The sequence below is a fragment of the Peromyscus leucopus genome, chromosome 2 (assembly GCF_004664715.2).
Source record: "Peromyscus leucopus breed LL Stock chromosome 2, UCI_PerLeu_2.1, whole genome shotgun sequence".
In the NCBI taxonomy this organism is placed as follows: domain Eukaryota; kingdom Metazoa; phylum Chordata; class Mammalia; order Rodentia; family Cricetidae; genus Peromyscus; species Peromyscus leucopus.
In genome coordinates this window covers 19474319-19488334 of record NC_051064.1, presented here as the reverse complement: position 1 = coordinate 19488334, position 14016 = coordinate 19474319, and the positions used below count along the sequence as shown (strand labels likewise).

Below are 14016 nucleotides of genomic sequence, written 5' to 3'. Positions count from 1 at the left end.
ATGACCTTAAATTCCAGATCTTCCTCCCTCCACCTCCTGAGTACTGGGAGCTCAGTGTATACAACCACACTTGGCTCTGCACGCATGACTGTATGCACACTGGAGTGTGAGTATGTCAAGGCCAGAGGACAATGCTTGAAGTCTCCTTATCTTGGTTTTTGATGAGTCAATCACTGAACCTGGAGCTCACCAGTGCAGGCAGATAAACTGGCCAGGAAGCCCCAGGAACCTTCTGTCTCCATTTCTCCAGTGGTGGATTAGAGGCAAGTACACTGACACATCTGGTGTTTACATGGATGGCTGCTGAGGATCAAACTCGGTTCTTTGCTTAAACAGCAAGCACTTTACCAACTAAGTCATCCCATCTACCAGTCCCGTAAAAAACATGTCTTTGCCTGCTCTACAGAGTGAGTTCCAGAACAGCCAGGGATACACAGATAAACCCTGTCTTGGGGGGAAAAAAATCATGTCCTAAACAATGTCTGTTAAAATATCATGAAATATTCAACAAAAGAACTGACAATAGCACTCGGGAGGCAGAGGCAGGCAGATTTCTGTGAGTTCTAGGCCAGCCTGGTCTATAGAGTGAGTTCCAGGACAGGCTCCAAAACTACACAGAGAAACCCTGTCTCGGAAAACAAAAACAAACAAACAAAAAAAAACTGACAATAAAGTATTGTGCCAACAGTGTTGAAAACTGTACAATTTAGGCCAAGTAATGGTAACACATGTCACTTGTGAGGCAGAGGCAAGAAGATAAAGAATTAGAGACATCTTGGCTACATGGAAAATCTGAGGCTAAGCAGGGCTACACTTCATGTTATGACTATCTCATAAAAGCAAAACACACACACACACACACACAAACTTGACTCATGTGCTTACACCAGAACTCCATCACTGTACTTAGACCTTTGTAACACTCACAAACCTAAGATTAGAAGATGCATTTCTCCATGCTAAAACCTAACACTGTACTCACCACTTTCAAAATGTTTTCTGTTAGTTCTTTTTCCTGTTGCATCTGATTCATGCTAAAAAGAGAAATGATTCAAGATCACTGAAATATAACTCTCAAGATAAGACTGTAGAAGTCTAGATTTAAGGTTATTATTCTTCAGCATGGAACTTACCATTTTTTTTTAAAACTGTGTTAACAGGTTATTTTGTTTAAACAAATAAAAGCAAGATTATTATGATGATCATTAATTTACCAGGACCTTCTCAATTGCTTTAAACTTCCACTTAGAAGTAAAGCTAGCTGGGCATAACACACCTATAATCCCAGCACTTGAGCCCTGGAGACAGGAAGTTTAGGAGTTTCAAGACCAATCACACTACAAAACTGAGTTCTGAGGCTACTTTGAACTATATCAGACCCTGTCGGACAAGCAGGAGGAAGAGGAGAAAAAGAAAGTGAAAGGAGAAAGGAAAAAAACACAACAAAAACAGCAATAAACTAACTGACAACAAAAGCTCGTTTATTTGAAGAGCCACAAAGGGGGCTGGAGTGGTTAGAAGACTGGGGTTCGCTTCCACGCACCCTCATGCTGGCTCACAACCTACTGTAAGTCAAGTTCCAGGGGATCTGGACCTTTTGGCCTAAGGCATCAGGCACACACATGGTGCAACTACATACATGTAGGAAAAATTCTCAGCAGCATAAAATAAAATTAAATATTAAAAAAAATAGGTATAGAAGCTGGGGATGCCAGGAGGATCTCTGAGTTCAAGGCCAGCCTGGTCTACATTATTAAGTACCAAGTCAGCCAGAGCTACAAAGTAAGATCCTATTCAAAAATACCAAAAAGTAAAAATAAAAAATAGCGATAGAGAATGTGTCATACCACAAAGAATTGTGTTATTTTTTATGTCCTAACTAACATGCTGCCATTACTTGAATACTGGCGGTTTCCTCAGGAGGCTCCCCAGATGGTTCTTCTGGGATGTACTGTTACCTCTGGGGAGAGAGGTCAAGCGGGATGTGGGCAGAACACTGGGAGGTGCCGCAGAGGTCAGTATTAGCCCCTGCGCCATCCTTCCTTTCTCCTTGACATCCTGGCTCATGACGTGAACCATCTGTCCTGAAGAAGCTTCCTACAACTGAAGTTTGGCTTAAGTCCCAAAGAACACAGCTCACCATTCAAACCTGTGCCATAAGTAAGTCTATTCTCTGAAGTGTGAGTAAGCAAATGTCATTTACAGCCACTCACGACGGTGCAGGCCCTCTGTCCTCTCTCTGCTCCACTACCTCTGCAACACGAGCTGTCTTAGACCACAATGAGAAAAACGTCCCAAGGAAGGGTTATTACAACTTACACATTTAGTTGAGGGGGTCCAGGTTTTGCCTGTTTGACAGGAAAACTACTTTGAACAATTGTCCTAATTGCCCTAAAGAAAAGATAGGGAAACAAAAAAAAAAAGGTCAACCATAATAAATATAATAATTTAACAAATGTTAGGTTCCCTCCACAGTTTCAGCAGCACGCTTTTCATCTACACAGCCATAAATAAAATGTGTCCCCTTCCAGACTCACAGTTCCAAAGATACTAGAGATCCCTGGAGCAAAAGGAGACCCTCAAAAGCAGGACCCCAAAGTTAATGTGCAAGTAAAGGAGGCGGCTCACCATCTGTTGTAGAGGAGGACGGCCATGGCCGTGGTTGGGGGAAGGGCTGCCAGGTCCATGTCCACATGCTTGGTCCCAGGAGGGACTTTACTGATGCACAGCAGCTCATTCAGCAGCATGTTCAACACCGGCACAGACAGGCTTAAGAAAAGCAAAGGTGCATGTCTGCATATTAGCTGCACAAGTCACACAGAATACAAACCCCTAATATGAGGGAAAATAACTACATTGTTCAAGGATCACATCTGCAGATCTGCCTGGCAGATTCCAAGACATTTTATACTGTGGACTTACACAATACAACCCAAGCAACCCAGGCTGGCCTCAAACTGATAGATTAACAGGTGTATACCACCATACGTGCAAAAAGTAAATTCTCCACAAAATGACAGTATTAATTTCACAGAGGAATAATTTAATTTCTTAGTACTATGGAGGCAGAGGCATGAGGATCTCTTAGTGAAGACAGCAGGGTCTACAGAGTGAGACCTTGTCTCAACACCTCCACCACCCCACCAAAAAAAAGAAGAAGAAAAACCAATAATTTACATTTAATTATGATCAAATAACCAACTGGAGGTTCTGCCAGATGTAGCCAATGGTAGCTTACTTCTCTAGCAGGCATTAGATCATGGGTTCAATTCCAGCACCAGAAAAATCCAGCAGGTGTTCAATTTTCCAACTGTTTCATATAAGCCACATGAGCCTTAACACTCTACACATGATCATGAGCAGATATGTTTCTATAGTCCATTAACCTACAGGTCCCCTCCCCGCCAGGATTAAAAATCCTGGAAGCCAGGCATGATACCACACACTTAATCCCAACACTGGGAAGGCAGAGGCAAGATCTCAGGAGTCCAAGGCCATGCTCCACTACGGAGCTTGAGACCAATCTGGGCTACAAAAGATCATGTCTCATACAACCAAAAAATAATCAATTTACTTTTTTTTAAGATTTATTTATTTATTATGTATGCAGTGTTCTGCTTACATATACCCCTGCCCACCAGAAGAGGGCACCAGATCTCATTACAGATGATTGTGAGCCACCATGTGGGTGCTGGGAATTGAACTCAGGCACTCTGGAAGAGCAGCCAGTGCTCTTAACTGCTGAGCCATCTCTCCAGTCCCTCAATTTACTTTTTTTAAAAATTATATTTAATGCTGAAGAACATATGGTGGAAAAGTATTTTGGAATACTGTGCTGACTAAAGTATAAACTCTCAGAAGCTGGGTGTGGTGACTTCCAACTGCAAGGCAGACAGGAGAAGACAGCCTGGGCTACATAATGGACTCCTGCTTCAGTAAAAATATTTAAGACCTTAGAGTTTAAAAGGGTGAAAAACTGGCAACAGGGGATGGAGAGATGGGTCAATGGTTTTAAAAGCACTGGCTAGTCTTACAGAGGACCCAGGTTCAGTTCCCAGCACCCACATGGTGGTTCACAACCATCTGTAACTCTAGTCCCAGGGGATCTGAAACCCTTTTCTGACTTCCAAGGACACCAGGCACACATGTGGTGGCAAAACACCCACATACATAAAATTAATTAATTAATGAAAAGGACAGGTGGTGGTGGAACACGTCTTTAATCTCAGGGAGGCAGAGGTCTTTAATTCCAGGGAGGTAGAGGTAGGCAGATCTTTGAGTTTGAGGTCAGCCTGGTCTACAGAATGAGTTTCAGGACAGCCAGGACTACACAGAGAAACCCTGTCTTGAAAAATACCAACAACCACCTATACACACACACACACACACACACACACACACACACACAGAGGCAACAAACTACATTACTGTCAAGGAGGAACAGTTAGCGACCCTGTGTGGTGATCTGTAGGGAGTAGGGAACTGAGACTGGTCCTTGCTATAAGGCTCAGGCTGATCTTTAACCACTGGTTTTCTTCCCTCGGCTTCCCAAGTGCTGGGATTATGATTAATCCCATATCCACCATATCCAACTAGTTAATATTACATTATGTGAAAAAAAAATCAAAACATTATACAGGGTATGATAACATTATTTAAAAATGTAGGAAGTTGGATATGAATGATCCCATTAACTTGGGGGGGTAAAGTCAAGATAATCAGGAATTCAAGATCCTCCTCATACATACATACATGCATACATACATAGGAAATACTCATGGCCTGAAGGAAGGAATAATCAATTCGACCAAGAAAAATGCGAAATTGACATGTAGCAAATACTTCATCAAAAAGTTAAAAGCTTAAAAAAAAAAAGATGCTCCTCAGTTACATAGCCAGTTCATGGTCAGCTTGGGTTACACAAGATCCTGTACCAAAAAAAATAAAAATAGGGGCTGGAGAGATGGCTCAGAGGTTAAGAGCACTGGCTGCTCTTCCAGGGTTCCTGAGCTAATAATTCCCAGCAACTACATGGTGGCTCACAACCATCTGTAATGAGATCTGGTGCCCTCTTCCAGCATGCAGGCACACCTGGAGGCAGAACATTACATTCAGAGGACCTGGGTTGGATTCCCAGCACTTACGTGGTGATTCACAACCATCTATAACTCCAATTCAGGGAACTTGACCTTCTGACCTATAAAGGCACCAGCCACTCACATGGTACACACACATATGTATGTTCATGCATGGGCCAAACATTCATACCCATAAAATAAAATAAATCTAAAAAAAAAAAGTTTAAATAAATTTTCTAAACAAGCAGGCAGTGGTGGCACACATCTTTACTCCCAGCAATGGGAGGCAGAGACAGATGGATCTCTGTGAGTTTGAGGTCAGCCTGGTTTACAGAATGAGTTCCAGGACAAGGAACAAAACTACACAGAGAAACCCTGTCTCGAAAAACCAAAAAAAAAAAAAAAAAAAGAGAGAGAGAGACCAAAATATAAACAAATAAATAATTTTTTCCTAAATAAAAATGGAGGAAGGGTTGACGCGTGGCCACTGAGGTTCAGGTTCAGTGTCTGGACACTGCAAACAAGTTAAAACACTGGGCAAACCAGGACAAAGATCACACAAAAACCTTACTTCTGTCTTTCTAAATTCCTCAGTGTTTCCTTCTGTTTTAAATTACAAGAGAAAGGATGAAAACAAATAACTCTCTAAGAACAGCTTTGAAAGTATCTGCTTTTAAGCAGACGAGTGCCAATTCAAGCAGTAACATTAGCAGTGTGGGGAAGGAGTGACTGATGACCAAAAAAATTAAGCGAATTACTCAATAGTAAATCATACATTACATCCATCACCTACTTTTATCCATTGTCATCCAATACTTTCTGAAACAAAGCACTTGAAGTCTGGATTTTCTCCTGTTAGAGCACCTAAAGTAATATTAATTAGCTTGGTCTACAGGCTAGTAGTAAAACCCTGCCTAGGATGCCTGAGGCTCTGACTTCAATTTTCAGTAAGAGAGGGAAATGCTTCCTCATTTCTGACTGAAAAAGTTTTGTGGGGCGTTTACCCACCACCCCCACAGTTCCCCAGAGTTTTCTTGAGTGCGAGCAGCAGGAAATATTAGATAGAAGGATTTATTGCGGAGAATATCGCGGAGATAAACAGATAGAAAATAAAGGATAGCCTCGAGGGCCTGGAACCTATTCCAATGGGCCCCGACTGTCTCTGCCCCAGGGTTTTTATAGAGACATCAAGGGGTGGAGCAAAAGACCTCCTCCCCCAGCACAGCCAAGTGCAGACCATCTCAGACACCTGCACTCAGGCCCGTGGTCCTGATCATCCTCTATTCGGACCTGCTGGGTAAAGCCACGAGGAACCGAGAACGGGCTCCCACAAAGTTTAAACTTTCAAAGGTGATTTATCTACTATTCAAATGATCCTGTAGTCCCCGCTTTGTTTAGGGCTGGATGGTTTGAGTAACCCTATGTTGTCCAGACTGGTCTCTAACCTGAGGGCTCTACTGAATCTACTGCCTCGGACTCAAGATGCTGCAACTACACACACTTCTAGTTTTAAACACTTTCTTTTTTTTTTTTTTTTTCTTCGAGACAGGGTTTCTCTGTATAGCTTTGCGCCTTTCCTGGGACTCACTTGGTAGCCCAGGCTGGCCTCGAACTCACAGAGATCCGCCTGGCTCTGCCTCCCAAGTGCTGGGATTAAAGGCGTGCGCCACCACCGCCCGGCTACTTTCTTATACCTTCTTAAAATGGTTGAATATTTTGCCATAAACATGCAGAAAAATAATTTGCGACACTATCAGAAAATCACTAGCATATACACAGAAACAAAAGTATCTAAACAGTGCCCGGAATGGAATGACATTTAAACTTTCATACCTTTTCTCCAATATGTCTAAATCCCACTTCAAGTGTGCAGCAACCTTAAGAGCAAGAAGCTTTAGGATGCGGTTTCTCTTGTTATCAGGTGGAGGCTGGACTTGGTTTTGCTCGTTAACTGAAGGTTTGGAAGCCTGCTCCAAAAACTGAACTATAAGCTGAACTGGAGCAGGATCTAAAATTTAAAAGAAAATAAATTCTTAATGTTTGCCTTATAAATCTTCAGAAGGAGTCACTGTAGCAGGCAGTGGTGGCACAGGCCTTTAATATTGTATGGCCTGCAGAGGCAGGCAGATCTCTGTGAATTTGAAGCCAGCCTGGTCTACAGAGTGAGTCCAGGACATCCAGGACTCAAAAAACCAAAAAAGAAAAATGATTCACTATACTGTACTATTTTTTTTTTTTTTTTTTTTTTTTTTTTACCACATAGGAATACAAACAGTAATGGAGGTACCCTGAAAAAAAATATGGTACATGTGGGGCGGGAAGCATCTGGAAATGAGATAGTTGCAGCTCGTGGGTGCCAGCCGGCCTGATATGCAAGCTGCCTGAGTTCAGTTCCCAGTACTGGAAGGAGCTAGTGGGCGGAGAGAAATCAAAATAATTAGCTCAGAACAAAGCTTTTCAGAGGGAAGAAATAACCATTACAGGTTCCCAGCTCACCATAGGACCAGTGCTAATTAGAGGAAAGAAAAGCAGGATGCAGAAGTATTGTTTTGACAATTAGGATCTTTTATTGAGTTATGTCTGCTGCTGTTTCCCACAATGAAAAGTAGAGGTTAATGCCCCTTACATCACCTATTATGAAGACTTCATTAAGTAAGGTAAGTGATATAAAGAGCTAAGTACAGTGGCTTGGCACCCTGCAAGCCCTAAACAATGTGCCAATAAGAAAGCGCTACAAGCATTAAGACACACGTGATAAAACTGCCTACCTAATGATGCCAACTTTTCACAAAGTAGTCTCCTACAAGTAAGGCCAAATTTGGATTAGAGCTGAGCAAACTAAAGCTTACATTGTATCTTTTCAGAAATGCCTGGAAAGAGCAAAATAGCATGGTCCTTGCCCAGTAACATTCATGCGAGCATTGGTATCCCTACACAACAGCCACCTGGCGATTGCTCAACAGTTCCTGCTTTCGGGGATTGTATTTTAATTCGGGGTCCAACAGTGAAGTACACAATGCCCTGCCCGAGTAAACAAAAACCTAAGGCTGGGGCTGGCTGCAAGCTCCGCAGCACGGAGCGGCTGGCTTCTCCCGCTCTCCCTTCCCGGAGCCAGCCCCGGGGGCCGTGCGACTCCAGCGACCCGGACCCCGCGTGGCAGGTGTCGGCGCCCCACGCTGTGAGGACCACGGCAGACGGGGAAGCTTTTGTCTGGACTTTTTCTCAGACTCTCCGCGGCGACGCCCGCGGTCCGGGCGCGGTCCAGGTGGGCTCAGCCGCGCCTGCCAGGCCGCAGCCGTCGGGGACCGGGAGCAGCGGGGTGGCCAACCCCGCCCGCCGCCCGCCGCCCGCCGCCCGCCGCCCGCCGCCCGCCGGAGCCCGCTTACCCGGGCAGGCTTTGCGCAGATGCTTCTCCAACAGCGACTCCTCCAGCAGGAACTCGAACCAGCAGGTCTGCGGCGGGGTGCAGGGCCGGCTGGAGGTGGCCGCCTCCCGGTCTGCCGCCTCCGCGCTCATCCTGCCCCCGCCGCCGCTGCTCCCGACGCCTCCCGGCTCCAACCTGACCCTCGCCGGAGCCCGGGGTTCAGCGGAACGGCCCGGAACCTCCGGACGGCTCGCACAGCCCAAGATGGCGGAGTAGCCTGCCCGTGCCCCGCCCCGGATTCGCAGCTCGCCGCGCTCTCGACCAATCGCTGTCGGAATTCGGGGGAAAGGGGCGGGAGCAACAGATCGCCCCGCCTCCCGGCTGCCATGGAGTCGCCTTACTGTAAAGCTCGGTTCTGGCGGGGCTTTCCAGGTTCCCTGGGAATTTCTCACAGAGAAAATGAAGTGACTGCGATGTCTTCGCAATCAGAGAAACAAGACCAGATCGAGTTGTTTTGTCTCTGGTGCTTTCCCTTTCTGAGGGTCCTTCCCACCTCCCTCCTCTCCCCGTTTTCCAAATGAGGATTGCATACAGTTAGATCAACTTCTCCAGACTAGCATTCGAGCTCCTCAGATCTCCAGTCCAGGCACAGTAAGCCCTTCTTTACATTTGCCGCCGTTCTGTAACGTTCTTAGGTATGGTCACTCACAAAACTAAAGAGCAAAGCGCGGTGGGCCCTGCCTGGAAAACCCCGCACTTGGGAAGCTGAAGCCGAAGGATTCCTCAAGTCAGAGGCCCGATGGGTCCTCAGAGTGAGTTCCCGGGATCCTGGGGACTGGGTGGCCAGCTGATCTAGCCGAAATAGCTCCTGGGGGAGGGGGAGTAAAAGAAAAAAACAATTCCCCTGTCTACCACTGTCCTACACACACCTCATAGAAAATTTCACAAGTATTACTAAAAATGATTGTCTTCATTAAGGAACCCTGAACAACATAGAAATAAAATCAGAGGTAGCTGGGCGGTGGTGGCGCACGCCTTTAATCCCAGCACTCGGGAGGCAGAGGCAGGCGGATCTTTGTGAGTTCGAGGCCAGCCTGGGCTACCAAGTGAGTTCCAGGAAAGGCGCAAAGCTACACAGAGAAACCCTGTCTCAAAAAAAAAAAAAAAAAAAAAAAAAAAAAAAAAAAAAAAAAAAAAATCAGAGGTAGTCAGTTTCTTTTAGATGCCTTTCGGTTTTGTTTTGCTTTGTTTGAAACAGGGTTTCACTCTGTAGCCTAGAATGACCTGAAACGATGTAGCCCAGGCTGAACTTGAACCTGCATCAATCTTATTGACTCCCAAGTGCTGATATTATAGATCACCGTGTTCCTTGTGGGTTCTTTGTGGGTATTTGTGTGTTTTTAGATTCCTTTTAAAAAAAATACAACCATATATAGAATATGTAAAACCATTCTGTAACTGTTCTGGGGGTGGATCTTATGTGTTAGTATTCTGACCCGCCCCTTGGAAACCCGCCCCTTGGGGCCAGCCTGCACTCTAAGGTAAAGGAAAAACCCCTTCCCCTCCCTCTCCTCTCTCTCCCCTCTCCCTCCTATCTCCTCTCTCCCTCCCCTTCCCCTCTCCCCCTCCTTTCCCCTTCTCTCTCCCCTCTCCCTCTCCTTCTCTCCCTCTCTCTCCCTCTCTCTTTTTCCCTCCCCAGAAGGTGTGCACACCTCTGCTTTCTCTCCCTTCTCTTTCCTCCTTGTCTCTCTCTTCCCTATCTCTCTTCATCTCTCTATTATAATCAACTCTCCACGTGGATGCAGCGCCTGGGTGAATGACTTTCCACGCGCTGCCGCCCCCGCTGCATCTGCCCAGCAGGTTTTCCCTCAGACATGGGCCCTGGTCTGGCCAGCTGGGGGTCCCCCACGTGCATAATTCATAACATTATGTCCTTAGGAATACTTGGGATAACAGGCTTTTGCCACTCGGTTTTGTTGTAGATTTTTGCCCGGGTTTGTTGTAGATTTTATAAACCAGCAATAAATTTAAAACTATTGTAAAGTCATGCCAATGCCTTCCTTCAGCTTCTGTTTCTGTATCTCGCTGAATGGAGAACTAAAGGAGACCTCAGTTACCTGAAGCAGTGGAGCAAGCACTGATTGCCCCATTTAGCCCCAGCTGACTTTCCGAGTCATTCTGTCTTTAAATGGCAACTCCCACCCTCTTTCTTTAAACTGTAAAGCCTTCTACAGTGGCAGACAAGATTGGTAAAGAAAGTGGCTAGACAGGTGCCTCTCTCTATGTTGACATTTTCAAGTTGCAGAGAGGGAAGAATACAGTCCTTTTGGACAGTGGAAGTCTGCCACCTGGGCCTCTGGAGAGAAGTCATGGGGACCTCTTTCTCTCACTGTCCAGTAATAAGCTTTTATGTGACAGGATTTAAAACACACAAATTCTCTGTGTACAAAGAGCACAGGAATTTATGGTGTGCTTTTAGGATTGGATCTCAGAATTTTCCTCAGTTGCTAGAGAGACCCTGTCACATTAATATATGACTTGTAGTTCACAGGCCTTGTTTACTATTCTTTTCTCCCATGCTGTGAAGTCACAGCTGTCAAAGGCAGAGCCACCTTGGCATAAGCGACGACTCTAAAGTCTTGTCCATACACTTTCAAAATGAGGACAGATGTAAGTGTGCTAGCAAATGGGATTTCTTCCAGCAGTTTTTTAAAATTATCTTCTCAAGCCTGGCATAGCTGCAGGAACTCGAGCGCTTACACCACATACAAACAAAATCAGAGAATACAACCTCGGTTCCCTTTTTTCTTTTTCTTTTTTTAAGATTTATTTTCGGGTGGTGGTGGTGGCGGCGGCGGCGGCGGCGGCGGCGGCGGCGGCGGCAGCGCACGCCTTTAATCCCAGCACTCGGGAGGCAGAGCCAGGTGGATCTCTGTGAGTTCGAGGCCAGCCTGGGCTACCAAGTGAGCTCCAGGAAAGGCGCAAAGCTACAAAGAGAAACCCTATCTCGAGAAAAAAAAAAAAAAAAAGCCAACACTCAGGGGCTGGAGAGATGGCTCAGAGGTTAAGAGCACCGACTGCTCTTCCAGAGGTCCTGAGTTCAATTCCCAGCAACCACATGGTGGCTCACAACCATCTGTAATGAGATCTGGCACCCTCTTCTGTATACATAATAAATAAATAAATCTTAAAAAAAAAAAAAAAAAAAAAAGATTTATTTTCAGAACCAGGTGTGGTGGGTGGCTCATGCCTTTAATCCCAGCACTTGGGAAGCAGAGGCAGGCAGATTTCTGAGTTCAAGGGCAGCTTGGTCTACAGAGTGAGTTCCAGGACAGCCAGGGATACATAGAGAAACCCTGTCTCAAACAGACAAGATTTATTTTCAGGAGTTAGAGATAGATTGCTTAGAAGTTAAGAACATGCTGGGCAGTAGTGGCACACAACTTTAATCTCAGCACTCCGGAGGCAGAGACAGGAGGATGTCTGTGAGTTTGAGGACAGCCAGGACAGCAAGAGCTGTCACACAGAGAAACGCTGTCTCAAAATAAATAAATAAATAAAAGTTAAGAGCACTGGCCACTCTTCCAGGACACTCAGGTTCAATTCCCAGCACTCACACGAGAGCTTACAAACGGCTGTAACTCCAGCTCCAGGGTATCTGACACTCTCGTCTTGCTGTCTCAGGTACCAGGCACACTTGTGTGGCACAGACATACATACAGGCAAAACACCCATTTACATAAAATAATTGAAAAATTGGTTTTCATTCAGATGTGTGTACCCTGGAGGTCAGAAGTATATATCAGGTCTCCTGGGAACTCTAGTCCTGCACAGGAGTAGCAAGCACTCTTTTTGAGACAGGGTCTGGCTAGCCCTGGCTGCTCTGGAACTCCCTATACAAACCAGGTTGGCCTCAAACTCACATATCCACCTGCCTCTGCCTCCTCAGTTCTGCAATTGGCTCCACCATGGCCGGCTCAAAAATAAAGATCTTACACTGTCCACAAAGTGCTACTGGCCCCACTGTCCTCGTTAGTTTTGTTAGCTTGACACAAGCTAGAGTCATTTCGGGTTCTCAGGAGAGACAATGTCCCTATAAGATCTCTGGTAAATCTGTACTGCATTTTCTTGATTCACTATTGATGTGGGTGGGTGCAGCTGGCTGGAGGTGGTGCCTACCCCCCATCCTAAATGATAGAAGGAAACAAATGAGCAAGCCATAGGGAACAAGTGAGTAAACACTTCTCCAAGGCCTCTGCATCAGTCCTTCATGTAGGTTCCTGTCCTATTTGAGTTCCTGTCCTGACTGACTGACTGAGCTGTGGGGCTGTAAACTGAAATAAACTCTCTCCTCCCCAACTGGTTTTTGGTCATGCTGTTTTATCTCAGCAATAGAACCCCTACGACAGCTTCACAAGAGAAGGTAATAGCCTGAAATTTATTTAGTTTCCACTGTGAGCCTGAAATTATTAGCAAGCTCCAGAGCAGTGGTTCTCAACCTGAGGGTCATGACCTCTGGAGGGTCAAATGACCCTTTCACAGGGGTTACCTAAGACGAGTGGAAAACACATATATTTACATTAGGATCCATTACAGTAGCAAAATTACATCATTTATGAAGTAGTTACAAAGATAAATTTGTGGTTGGGGGTCAAACTGTATTAAAGGGTCGAAGCATTAGGAAAGTTGAGAACCACTGCTCTAGAAAGACAGAACCTGAAAGAGATAGATACACTTAATATTTCACACTAACATGAATGAACCTTGACAAAGTCATGTCAGGTGAAAGCAGCCAGCCATTGAATACCATCAAATGTATAATTCCATTTATATGTGATGTCTAGAATGAGAAAATACATGTAGATTAGTGAGAGGGGCCTAAAGCTGGGGACAGGGTGGTTACAGTGGATAGCTAAAAGGAACAGAGCTTATTTGTGGGAGGTGATGAATATGTCTTGAAATTGGTTGTGGTGATAACTGCATAACCTTGAATACTATTGAAAACCACTGAACTGTACACTTAAATGAGTTGAACGATGCATTAATTATATCTCAATAAATTTGACAAGCATGAATAAGAGACAGCTTAAAATTCTAAGAAGTTTTATTATAAAAACAAAACGAGGGTAAACGAGCATGAAAGAACTTCATTACTGAAAAACGAATATTAATGTTACCAAATATGGGCTAAAACTGTTTATAGACAACTCTTTTAAAGTATTTGTATTTACTGACATTGTATAATTTTGCAGAGATGTAACCTCGGTTACAGGAGGAACACATATAATCTAAATACACATCATTGTAGATATGACTCAGACCAACTTACACAAAGGGAGCTGTGTTCACTCTTGTTAGCATCTGTACAAGGCCATTGGCTTCAAAACAGGGAAGGGGAATTTATATGATACTGAATTTTCTCTTATGCCATCATTTCACAAAACACAGATAACAATCACAAGTGAAGTCTACTGCTCATAGAATTGCACATAGTATTCTGTATGTCAAGATTACAACGTTGCCATTCCAGGAGACAGAAACAGAAACAATCCAAAGAAACCTGTATACTGAATT

At 44.7% G+C, this 14016-nt stretch overlaps 1 protein-coding gene across 1 annotated transcript in view; it reads right to left on the bottom strand.

Annotated features, from left to right (window-relative positions):
• The window catches only part of Ints8 (integrator complex subunit 8), a 52232-nt gene extending 43503 nt beyond the window's left edge, over nucleotides 1-8729 (bottom strand). Inside the window, exons 1-5 of the mRNA XM_028871571.2 lie at nucleotides 8465-8729; nucleotides 6912-7086; nucleotides 2629-2769; nucleotides 2320-2391; nucleotides 983-1034 (exon numbers count right to left, since the gene is read on the bottom strand). Coding sequence (XP_028727404.1) covers nucleotides 983-1034; nucleotides 2320-2391; nucleotides 2629-2769; nucleotides 6912-7086; nucleotides 8465-8594 — 570 coding nt within the window. The 5' untranslated portion in view covers nucleotides 8595-8729. The remainder of the gene's footprint in view (nucleotides 1-982; nucleotides 1035-2319; nucleotides 2392-2628; nucleotides 2770-6911; nucleotides 7087-8464) is intronic.
• Between the last annotated feature and the right edge of the window lie 5287 nt (nucleotides 8730-14016).